Source organism: Durio zibethinus, chromosome 24, assembly GCF_047325235.1.
Source record: "Durio zibethinus cultivar Kanyao isolate XHJ-2024 chromosome 24, ASM4732523v1, whole genome shotgun sequence".
NCBI classification, from domain to species: Eukaryota; Viridiplantae; Streptophyta; class Magnoliopsida; order Malvales; family Malvaceae; genus Durio; species Durio zibethinus.
This window is the reverse complement of record NC_143185.1, coordinates 19,473,860-19,487,380: the sequence shown is the minus strand read 5'-3', so window position 1 is coordinate 19,487,380 and position 13,521 is coordinate 19,473,860. Positions and strand designations below refer to the sequence as shown.

The following is a 13,521-nucleotide window of genomic DNA, read 5'->3' as shown; positions in this document are numbered from 1 at the left end:
TGTAAGAATATACAATTGGTTAATATAGGTGTTTGGCTGTCAAAATGGTTTACTCATTGAGACTTGTAAGATTTTCTCATATATAGGAATGTGAGTACTTTTAAATTACCTTATACAAAAGCCTACCCAAAAGGGTTTATTGTGTTTGATAATTTGAAGTAGACATGAAGCATCATGGTTGAAGGCATGTTGGTTTAGAAGGTTTGTTTGCCCAAAAGTGGCAGGCTTTCAAAAACTAAAATATTTTTGTTTTGGCTTCATGTGAAAAATTCCTAATCTCATGTCACATTCTCTGCCCGAAAGGGAGTTTGTGATGTGCACTTCAACTTTTCAATTTAATTACAAATAAACATCTTGGACTAGTGCTATTTGTATGAATTGTTGCTTATATGTGAAAAGTTGCATTATTTTATCTTGAATATTAAAGTTGATTTGATGATAAAGATTAAGTAACTCTAATTAAAAGTGATAAAAGGTAATTTAGAGTTTAATTAAATCATGGGTGTTTTCTTTAACATAATCATTAAGTATTGAACATTTTGTTTATTATTGTCTAATTGTTTTAAAATATTGCATTTTGTGATGACAAAAGTTTTTTACTTAAGACAATTTGTGAATACTTTGAATATTATTGAGTTATATGAATCTATAAAAATAATTGTCACATGTATGATTGACGAGTTTGTTATATTACTTTGTTTCAATTTATCATAGTTTGATAAAGATGTTTGATGAAAGATCATGCTTATGCAAAATATGACATGTGAAATTAAGTTTAGTTATTTTGAGAGATGTATTATGTGTAATAAATATGTTTAGCACACTCACAATATTTTAGTTTTATATATATCACATAATTATGATTTGAAATTTTAGGCATTAAGTTTAAAGCCTAATAAAGTACATAATGTGATATATATTTTTTAAAAACTTTTGTTTTTCATGGACATATTAAATAGTATTATTGGCTATATTGATTTATAGAAGACATCTAGATTTTATGCTAATCTGTTGAAATAATGGGAGAGTATTGCTGTTAAAAATTGTGCAATTATGTTATAAGAAATAACACATGTTAAATAATTAGATAGTAAATTGTTTCACATAAATTATTAGACAAGCTTTTAAAATCTTTTACTTTTATAAAGTACTTATTAAATTAAGTATGCTTTCGTAAGATATTAGTTGTTTTATAATAATGATATTATAATATGTTGAAAGAGCAGCAAGTAAAATTTTATTTCTTAGTAAATATTTGAAGCATGTCTTTTGGTACATGAAACTTAATAAATATTACCATAAAGATCCTAGATAATAAAAAAATAAGTTATAAAAATAAATGGATACAAGTAAAAGTTTTAGTTTATAAGAGTAGGCAAAATTAGTTTTACGAATTTTAATATATTAAAGGTTTGACTAAAATGTAATGCTATTAAGGCTTGCTAGATTAACTTGCCTTAATGTTTATGTCACAACTTATATTTGTAATATTGAAAATATTATATTCCTCACATGGATATGAGATAGATTTATACCATAATCATTATATGTATATGATTGTCTAAAAAATATATACACATTCTAAAATATATATATATATACATTATTGACATTTATCATATAATATTATGTTAAGATTTATGGTATGAAAATTATGAACTCTGTAGAATCTCATGTATAAAAGTATTTGCATTAGAAGATATTTTTTTGGCCATTCAATTTTTTATTTTGAAAATTTTTAAAGTTATGCTTAAAAAAATTGAAATGCCATAATAAATGTGTTATTAATTATTAAGACAATTTATTTGGTAATATGGCATGCCCCATCGGTAAAAGGACAGGAGATAGCCATCTCAAGGCATATCACGACCTACAAGCAACACTAGTGAGACATGGGAAGGCAACCCGATTGGGAGTCAAAGGATCCATAGTACCTATAACCCCACGGATTTTATATTCATCATTTTTTAAAACGGGGGGAAGGGATTTCTTTTCTGCAATGAAAAATAAAATGGAGCACAATTCACTTGGTAGTATAGTATGCTAAATGTTTATATTGATTGAAAACATGATTATAGAGCATGACTTAAAATTTTTAAGATATATAAAATGATAATAGACATTCTAAATTTTAATCTACTATGATCTATAGAAGTATGTTTAGATTAGTATCTCACTTGGAATGATCATGTATATAAATAGACATAAAAAAAATTAGAAGAACTATAATGATTATAACATTTCTTATGTCATTATGGGATTGTCTCTAAGTTACTACATGTGATTACTTGCCTAAATAGAGTGATTATATATTTTTAATTTAGACATAATTGTGAAACATTTTTAATAAAGTAAAAATATACATAGACCAAAGGAATTTATTTGCCTAAAATGAATTTTTTTTCAAAAGTCTTTGTATTTTTTCATTATTTTAAGGAGTGATAACACAAAGGAATAATGTTTTTCTTAAAAGAATGTCCAAAATTAAATTTATGATATGATACCTTAATTGTTTTGATAAAACTAGTAAAACTCTTAACTTGATTAAAGTATTATCTACTCAGATCATTAATTGGCTTTTGCACTCAATTTCAATATGCTGGGAAAAAAGTCATCACAAGTTAATTTATGCCATGAGTGATAAGTTCTTAGATGTTTTATACAACATAATAAATGTATAAATTTTAGTCACTTTAATTTATTACATTTGGATATATACATTTGTTGTATAGTGTTTTATAATAGCCAACATGTTTAGCTTCAACGTAAAAAAAATTTAGACCTGTTATGATATCTCAATTTGACTTAACTAAAATTGAGAGTTGTTAAAATATAAGTTCATTTTAATAAATGTTTGTTTAGGTTGTTTAACTCTCAGTTGAGATACTAATTTGATTATCTTAGTTACCATTATAAACCTAGCAGCTATCAATTTTTAAGGGCATATTTGTTATCATTTGGTGACAATGTGTTTTAAAGAAAATTTAATATTTTCTTTTAAGGAACTCATACATAAAGAGAAGAATATTATTTTACACTTATCACACGTGTAAGAATTTTGAGGAATGAAGTTTTGTAAAAATAAGCAAAACTATCTGCTTTGTTTTGTTAGTTCAATTCCTTCATTGATAATCTTTCTCAATTTTATTGATTTACTTTTGAAAAAGAATAAAAATTTATAATTTTCTCTCATTTTACTTTCTTTGTTTTCAACTACATCTAAACTAATTTTGAGAGTTATTTTAAAGAACACTAATACAATGGTTTTGACATTTTTGCCAAAACTATTCCTTTAAAAGAAGTAAAAATCAATGAGAATTCTTTTGCATATATATGTTTTAAAGCAGTAAGAACTCATAAATGCCATAAAGTTATTATTTTGGAGATATCATATGTGTTAAGGTCAGAAAGAGTTAATAGGCTATTAGTTTAAGCATATTTTAGATATAAAATATTGGTAATTCAATGAATTTCAAATTTATTAGAACTGATCTCATGTTAAAATGTTAAGAATTTTATGTTGTATGAACATATGAATATGAAAATTTGTTTATAATACGTTAGTAATTTGTAATTAGTTTATTAATGTGATATCATGAAAGTCTAAAAACAATAGTGGTTATCATATTTGGCATAGAGGCAGACAATACATAATTTTATTATAACTTCATTTATTGAAATGTTTCTTATTATTATTTAAACTTTGATTGGAGCATGTTTAAGATTCACTGGATTAGTGAGAGTCATTGTGATTTGATAAAATGATTATATATTTTCTTTGTATAAGGGTTATGGTATTACTAAACTCATTTTATAAATATCTATGGGTATGGAAAATAGAAAATATTAAGGTATTGGGTTTAGTATAGTAATAATGCATTGTAAGTTTGCTTTTGAAACAGTTATTGTTTTTAGTTTCTTTACTTTATTAAATACATCGCATGCAATTGCTAATTACTTATAAGATATAGTTTGAAATGAATAAGTCCATAAGGTACCATCAAGTTAAGTGGACACATTTGTTTTATCTATACATCATAGTTGTTATTTGTATATAAGTTTATTATTACATGTACACATATTATATTGACATGTCCTATTACAAAATCTTAAGACTTGGTATCTATCTAAAATACGACTTTAATGTCATTTAGGTATGTCTCATAAATGATATCAATAAGTGATTTTAAGAATAATGAAAAGATATACAGGCACATTTAGATGCCATGAAGATTTCTCAGCAAGTTTAGAGAAATTGGCAATATGACTGACAATGAAAATAACACATTGAAATCATATTTAGGTGTTATTTTCTTACTATACAACCACACTGAAATCCATTGTTGATAGAGTCTCTAGTACTTATAACTATGGATTGGTCTTATGTCAATAAGGCTACCATGATTCGATACTAGATGGTTTTATTGGACAAGTTCATTAAGATGTTGTCAAAAGAGTTAAATTACTTTTAAAATTGTGGTCATATCATAGTAAAGTTAATCAGCCTAGAGTTTTGTTTTTTAAATTATATTTTCTTAAATCAAACAACCTAATTAATATTGCCCAAGTGAAAGAATGTTATAATTTTTCAGTAAGTAGGATACTATTAATTGGTGATTTTAATGTTTAATAAAATAGACTGATAAATTTAGTCATAATACGAGATAAGCATGAAAGCTCAAATAATTTAAAGTGATCATCGACATATGGGTTTTGTACATCTTGTGTCAATATGGTTTGGCAATTATGTAAGCTTTTGGCCCAATAAACCTTTGATAGATAAGTTTCTAGGGTTTTAATATAAATTGGCTAAAGTTTCCTTTTCACTTATAATCAACGATATCTATCTAGTGAAAGCCAACAGTAAAAGAAGAGTAAAGAGGAAAACCTAGTTTCTTTTCAGGAATTGGTATTATTTCCACTTATCAGTTATGACTGCCCAAATAGGTATATAAATATAATTATTGTTATTCTAATAGTCACATATGATTCTTGAAATTTAAAATTATACTTATAAAATAAATATACAAAGCTAAATAAAGGTTAGGAATTAAAAGCTCAGAATGTGAAAAAATGAAATCTATTAATGATATTGAAAAATACAATATGCATGCCAACAAAAAAAAAAGAAAAAGATCATTGAAATGCTTGAAATATGATAGAGATGAAAAAGACACTAAAAGCCATGAGGATTAAGGATTATAGATGTAAAGGATAACGAGCTTCTTAAGTTAGGTGTTCGTATATCAGCATCAATCATTATATAAAAAACCTAGTTATTTTGCTCATTGGAGTTTATAACTCTAATATCATGTTAAGTTTTAAATAATAATGTTTGTATAAATGAAAAAATAAGAAGGTAAAATCAATATATATATATATATATGTGTGTGTGTGTGTATGATTTAATCATGGAGACTTATATTTACGGAAGAAAAGGCTCAAAGGACTACATTATTAATGCTCAACTTATATGAAAGAATAAATAGAACTTTTATTTACATAAGTTATATAGATAATATATGAAAATAATGAGATATTAAGAATTATAATTTATTATGATTAATTATACACATATTTTCTAATTTAATAATTGATTACTTCCTTATTACTTAAAATTATCTCATAATTATTTTTTTTAAAAAAAATTTTTTAAAAGTCGATATTTTCTTTTAAGCTGAAGATTTTATAATAACCACGAGAAAGTTATCTAACAGAATGGCGCTAAACCGAGAGTAACAAAGGCAAATCCCATTTCCCACAATTATATTTCTCTTGAAAATTCATTAAAAGCAAAATTAACTTCCAATTCCTACCATGCCTAACATATTTTATCAGTATTTTCACGTCCTATTAAGGGATTAACAACTAAGAAGCTAACATGGTTATTTTTTACTGTTCTTTTTTGGGAATAAGAAACCCAACTAGGTAAGCATGCATGTGCGGGCGCAGCCACCAAGATAAAATGTATTAACGATATTGGTGATTAAGAGAAAGTAATAATTTTGATAGAAAACCTGGCTTCGGGCACCTAAATAAGTCGATAAATCTGTAAAATGTTTTTTTTTTTTGATAGATTGTACTTTATTATCCAAGAAGCAGTTAATTGTTGAATTCGCTGCTACAAATGGACTGTACAAACAAATCAAGCTACACAGATCTTACACAATCGCTACTTATTTTACAAACATGTCTATACTTAGTTCCCATCTCTCGAGTCTAAATTGGCACAGTGTTTTAGTTCCCATCTCTCAAGTCTAAATTGGCAGAGTGTCCTTAGCCTCAGAATCTGCTTTCCAGTTTTCTTTTCATTTTGAAACTGCCTGTTATATCTTTCTTTCTAGATCAGGTGCTAGCCTCAATAGAATAGAGATCAAGGCCTTCCCTCGAAGCCTCCGGATTGCCCATTGCAACTCTTCTTCCCAGTCAGAAACCTCCATGTGCAGACTGGAAAATCTCAAGACTTGCTTTCAAATATCCCTGTAATAGTCGCAGCTGAAGAAAATATGGTTTCTACTTTCTGCCTCCCGCTTACACAACACACAGCTTCCATCTATAATGAGTCGATCTCCATGAACTCAGCCTATCCTTAGTAGGAAGTCTGTCCAGGACAGCCATCCAAGCTATAATAGCACACTTGGGAATCATATGTAGTTGGCACCAAAAGAGCCTTGCCTGCTTAGCACGTAGCTTTTCCCAGACTGCTGCAATAGAAAAGCTTGTACCTCTTATGTTCCATGCTAGTTTGCGCCAGAAACCTGGAAGCAAGACTCCATATTTGCAATAGCTTCTCCCTTTGAAATCTGATAAAATGTTGATAGAAAATATTGATCTTTTGTTACTCGCTTTTCTATCACTACATAAATAATTATAAAGTACAATCCTAGTGTGTACTAAAAATATCTTCATTATGATCCAGCGAAGAAAATTAATGAAGCAATTAAATATAAACGAGCAGAATGAACTTTCCTTTTTCTCTTGCTGGCCTATAATATGTGAAACTTCTATTATCACCCAAAAAAAAAAAGGGTATGCCGCTGGTAAACCGTGAGTGAACTTCTAAATGAACATTGATTTTGTACCCAAAAAAAGTTAATCGTTTTAAAAATTGAATAAGCTAGCAATAAAAAAAAAATCCGAGAGAATCAGCCTGATATTCCACGAGGAACATGATCTCATGACAGATTGAATCATTGACTAAATGTCAGTGCCACTGCCATATAGAATCAGCTTGATCTTCTTCACATGGCATTAATTTCTACTTTATTATCAAAAACATCGATCAGAAGGCATATAACTTGAAAATCTTTAGCAGGGATAAAACATTAATTTTGTTACAAAGGTGCTACTGCTGGCAAACGTATACATTCCAATTATTTTTACTGAAAACTCCAAATTGCAAGGATCGTTAGATCAGGACTAGCTGGCAGACTTCATGACTGGTTTCTGGGGAATAAATAAAACATCAACTGGGGACCCAAGACGGGTAGAGTTTACATAATCCTGCGGACAATGAGCTGGTAGACCAGGGACGACCAATCCAAGTACTCTGACACAAAAAAGCAACCACCCTTCTTTGTATTCTGGTCCCCTCTGCTTCTCTATAGTGAAGCTTCTTATCACCTCATATATAGCACTTTTTAGCATGGGGAAAAAGGCCCAAATTGAGAAGTAGTTCTTGTACGGTTCTTCCTTAACAATCTGTATTCAAAATTTTATTCGGTGACCAAAATTTAATCTTTAACAATTTAAGAAAACCCAAAAAGAAATCATTGCTTACCTTTGCTTCATAGCTGCAGTTGTAGTAGACGCAAGTACCAAAGTGCTTGAACAAAAGACGTTTGGTATCAAAGGGAATCCTTGGAACAACATCATCACAGTAAACAAATCTGTAATAGTGAATTCCATTCTTGTTCAAATTCTTCTCCATGTAATTTCCAAACTTCCCATCTCCTACTCTCGGTTGCCCAAAAGTGTACACTCCTTCCATTCTCTCCAGCAGCAATTTGTCGTCATGGGAAAACAAAATTGCTGGGAACAGAATTGCTAGCGCACCACCCAAACTGTGGCCTGTCACTATAAATTTTGCTTCAGGATTTTTGCTCAAAAGGTCTTTCAACCTATCCCTTATGTCGTAGTAAGCTAATGGTGCTCCGCGGCTCTGATCTGGCACGACTTGCTCAGGCCAACCGTCTGTTTTCTGCATGCCTAATGCTTTCATGAAACCACTATGAATCTTTCCAATGTTGGGGAATTCGTACCAGGAGAGATCAATGTCCGAACACCAATCATCTGCATTAAACGGTTCAGTCCCTCTAAAGCAAATAACAATAGTGTCATGGTCATCACTTTTATCTCGAAACAAGAAGGCCTGTGTATTGGTCTTTCGTAGGAAATCTGCCAAAGTATAAATTAACTAATTAAATCAATTAATAAGTCATTTAATATTGCATACATAAAGACAGGAAAACATTAATTAATGTCCAATAATATCGGCTAAAGTGATATTTATAAAAAGAAAATTGTAATTAATGTATTTTTTAATTTGATAAGTTAATCCATTAAATGAAAAAACTTCCTTAAATATATTAGCAGTAATTATTTATCCTGAAAATCAAGAGGTTGGGTACCATTCCAATAATCTTTAAATCCCAAGTGCTCCATCTGCAGACAAAGACAGAAAACTATGTCAAGTTCAATTATATTCAAGTAATCTAATTACTTTAATCAAAATATATATAATTCTATACAAAATCATGAAACTTTTTTTTGAAATGTTTGCTCTTTAAAAAGAAAAAACCTTCATTGTCGTACCTTCCAATGACCATCTACTAAGGCTTCGGTATAAGCAGCATTGTTATAAACAGCTTTACAAGCCATCATCGAAAGTGCTGGATAGTACATGCCATCTCCATATTTAATGTTTCTGTCTAGCTCCATTCTCGTGTCCACATATCCAACAAAAGAAAGATAGTTTGCCGCCTCCCTGTCTGGAATCACATTCTTCCCTGTTGAACATACAACAATCTGATTATTCATAGCTATATTGATCTTCAAAGATCGAACTGAATCGGTGACTTTGTTAAATTTAGTTGGTCCTCTCTTTCCATTTTTTTCTCGTTTTCTCCCTCCCAAGTTAAATTTTCTTGTGCATAAACTCATTGTGTATAAGAAAACAAAGATCTAGACGTAAATATACCTCGCAAGATATTTTTCAGGAGACCAAAAAAGCCACCATTACATGGCAGAAAGTTGAGCAAGTCCTCTAACGTTGACCCTAACATTGCCATTGGCGTCGATATCGTTAGCAGAATTTTTTGTGACAGCGCGGAGAGGAATATAAGAAGTCTATACCCGAAACTTTCCATTCTTTCTTGAGAGCTGTCGATAAAATTTCTCTTCTTTAAATTACTAGAAAACAAGACACGAAAAATATCCTTGAAAGTGGCTTGCTCAGGGTTCAACAGCAAATAATTGCTACAGAAGCCCTTGTTGCCCGCCTTGGCTTCCATGATATCTACAAAGAAAAACAATACTTCTGGGTTTTGAATGATGTTTGGGATGCCTGCTACTCTGCTTTGATGCCAAATATATAGACAGGAAAATAGTGGAGTTAGAAACCGAGTGTGAGAGTGAGGAAGGATATTAGCTAGCAATTACTTCATTGGTTGATTGAATTAATTATAGCATTCATAATTTTTTATACATGTTTCTTTAATACACGTGTACTTTTTAGTTTTATTAGAACTTAATCCTTTTTTCGGGTGTTTAAAGATGCACTCCTTGTATTTTGCATTCAATTTTATTTTTCAAATTTTTTTATGAGAATCTTATCAATAAAAAAAAAAGATTAATTCAATTACTTCATATAATTTATTTTTAAAATATATATTTGATATATTATCGGTGTGTATATATTTTATATATTATTAATAAATCAGATGATTTTATTTTATTAATGAGATAAATCATATCATATCACTTCATTAATAAATAAAATTTTTAAAAAATATTATTTTTTATATACAGATAATATATAAATTTTATTATCTTATTCATTAATAATAAATAAATTTTATATACATATAATATATTAAATATAAAATTTTATTTTTAAACATTAATATTTGATAAATTTAAAATTTAAATATCAATATTTATATTCTTCTTCTTTATATTTAAACTGTAATTTTTTTGTTAAAAAAGACTAATAACATTACTCAATTTAATTGAATTTTCCCTTTCCCCTTCAAGTAATATTGATTTTACAAAAAGCATCATCAGTCAATAATAAATATTAATCTTAAACGAATATTCCATTATTTACAAATTTTTGACCACTAGGCACCAGTCCGATCAGCATACACTCGCTTCGATCTTTCCTTGGATTTCTTATTTGGAGGAGTAAAGCAAAGCACGAACGCCATTAAAACGTCTGAATCAGTAAATGCGTGCTCAACGCGGATTTTAGAACTCAAAAATTTTAATAAGTTTCTTATATTCCAAAGTTAATAAACTAATATTAACTCAAAAATTAAAAAAATATATTTTATATATTACACATGTAAAGCATGAATATCAATAAAAGTTCAACTTGCCTTATGCACCCAAAAAAGAGGTCAACTTGCCTTCGGTTTTAGCAAAATCCACCTGTCATTCAGAAATAGTGTCAGATCTCAATGACTTTATTAACACAAGCCAGTGATGAAGGGAACGCAAACATTGAAAAATATTACTGTGAACATGTGAATTGCATGCTTAACATATCAATTATATTATGTTATTATTATTATTATTATTATTATTATTATTATTATTTTGTCTTACGTTCGTAAAATTTTTAAATTCTACAAAAATAATTAAAATAATATTGCGTGTATTTTTTATTATATTATTTTTTTAATGTACTTTAATATGTGAAATTTCGTTGGCGGAAGATTTTATAATTACGGGAAAGTTGCCATCCATGGCGACTAAACCGAGAGTAACAAAGAGATATGCATGCTACAGAAGCCCTTGTAGCCGGCCATGGCTTCCATGATCTTTAGAGCAAAACAATACTTCTGGATTGTGATATTTTTATAGACAGAAAACTATTGGAGATAGAAACAAATTGGGTTTTTTCACCCATTTCTTCTCTTGGAGTTTTTCTCTGGAGCAGTAAAACATGAAGAAACCATTAAAACGTCTGAATCAATGAATGTGTGATCATCGTGGATTCCATCGTAGACCTCAGAAATTACAAGAAATTCCTTATATATTCTCAAGTTCATTCCGAACATTAATGATCTGTTTCTAATAGCTTTTCACCATGTTTTTATGTTAATAAACTACTTAACATTACCTCACAAAGTAAAAAATTATTGAGTTTCATATCAATTTTATAAAAATAATTTTAAAATTTTAAAAAATAAATACATTAAATTCTAAAAATATATTTAAAATTAATTTCTTACGTAAATCAAATATAAATTCAAGAACATTTATTATATATAAAAAAATCGCAATCTTTAACCACTCTTTTATGAAAGTATATATAAAGCGTCAAAATCGATAAAAGTTCAACTTGCCTTCGGTTTTAGCAAAACCTACCAGTTGTTGAAATAAAAGTGTAAGATCTTGTCAATGTTTACGTAAATAAACAATTCGAACAAGTGGGTTGTTGGAAGGACAGACACTCATGTAATCATCAAGTGAACTAAAACATTAAAAAATATTATCCTGGGACAGTGTGAGTTGCATTCATTAACATATCAATTTTGTTTTATTATTATTATTATTTCATCGATCGTCTGATTCAAAGGTGGCTGTCTGATTATTCGGTGTTTAACAGGGAATATCAATCTTGGAAGGATTTGAAGATCTTCAAAGAGATTGATATGGTCAGAGATGTTATAATCGGATTGAATGATTTTATTCACATACAGGAAAACAAATTGTTTTTTGCAGATTTTCTTGCAAAAATGGACGTGGATAGTTTAGATCTTTTCATGCTTAGCTGTACAAGGATTTTATTTATGCTCTATTTTTTCTGATTTTTTTTATATATTTCAGATAATTAAAATTTAAATTTTAATCAATAAAATTAAAATTTTAATATTTTATATATTTATCTATCAATAAATTATATGATTTGTATCTTTTGGACTTTGTTAATTCAAGGATGAGATTACTATATTGATATCTTTCACATAACTGAAAATCCATTCTTGATTAAAAAAATTGGGATTTAAAAACTCTATATGATATAACTTTTTTTTTTTAAATTTGGCATATTGATCCTGTCAGAACATTTTACTCCAAAGGTGTTATATGTTTATAACGAACAAGCCAACAGGGTTATTTTTACTGTTTCTTTTTTGGGGAAGAAGAAAGGATAAGAAATGGGGTTGTCACAACTGGATTTATTCATCAATTTTTTAAATTCAAAAGGTATAATTACAATAAAATAAAAATTAATAGCTTTAATTTTATACAAATATCGAATGGTTGTTTTTATTTTTATATAATTCATGGATTTATCTAAGTATAATCTCAAAATATTTTAATTTAAGTAATAAAATAATAAATTAATTTATTATATTAAATTTTATAAATGTTGGTGATCAAATCGTTATAAAACAACATCAATAATGAGATATTGATTATGGAGATCAAAATATTTGATAAATGATGTAACAATATCTTTATTATCTAATGATTGAGTGACAAACAATAATTTATAAATATTAGTGATAAAATAATAAACTTTTACAATTGGTGATCAAAATAAAAAAATAAAAAATTAGAGGATTGTTATTATTATTATTATTATTATAAAACAACCGTTAACATTATGCGTCAGAAGCGAGACATGGATGTATCGAGGCTTTATAATCAATGAATCATAAAATTGTTTAGATTCATAATTTTCAGCACCTTTGTCGTTTTCTCAAAGAACTTTTTTTTTTTTTTAAATGGAAAATACAGGAAAATATGGGCAAAATGATGAATGAAAGAAAATAAAAAGACACGTGGACAAGATAACTTTTGAAAGAGACAATTTATATGTTAGGATTAAAATCCTAATCCTACTTTCAAATCAACCATAATAAACAAATAGAAAGAAAAATAAAACACATGAACTATATAAAATTTAGGGTGACTCTTAAGATAGATAACTCTATATTAATTCTGCATAATAAATTAATAACAATCAATATTAGAGACAAGTAGGCTCCATTTATCTTTAAACCACTAGTGTAATTAGTTATGATTTTTTTTTTTGGCTGATTCCATTGCCTATTGAATTTTGCGGAGTGCCTTGAAAAGCGAAAATTAAACGTGTATCTGTCACGATTCGGGAACTTAAAGCTGCACGGGTGCTAGGCTTAACCCTCGGCCCTGACATATGCACGTGAGATTTGATTGCTTGCGCTGATCATAGGTAATGTTGACATCGGATCGACTTCGAGACAGATTTTGTTCGGCTTCGAGATAGGTTTTGCTCGTCTTAAACTCGATCTGATTTAATTTTTATTA

The 13,521-nt window shown here is 28.4% G+C and overlaps 1 protein-coding gene across 1 annotated transcript; it reads right to left on the bottom strand.

The window, feature by feature from the left end:
- Nucleotides 1–6,038: 6,038 nt before the first annotated feature.
- Nucleotides 6,039–9,670, bottom strand: LOC111316203 (triacylglycerol lipase OBL1-like). The gene is made up of 5 exons (XM_022918212.2): nt 9,200–9,670; nt 8,815–9,008; nt 8,631–8,664; nt 7,781–8,397; nt 6,039–7,701 (listed from the first exon to the last, which is right to left on the bottom strand). Exons 1-5 carry the CDS (start codon nt 9,510–9,512, stop codon nt 7,420–7,422), a joined length of 1,440 nt encoding a protein of 479 aa, XP_022773947.1. The 5' UTR covers nt 9,513–9,670; the 3' UTR covers nt 6,039–7,419.
- Between the last annotated feature and the right edge of the window lie 3,851 nt (nt 9,671–13,521).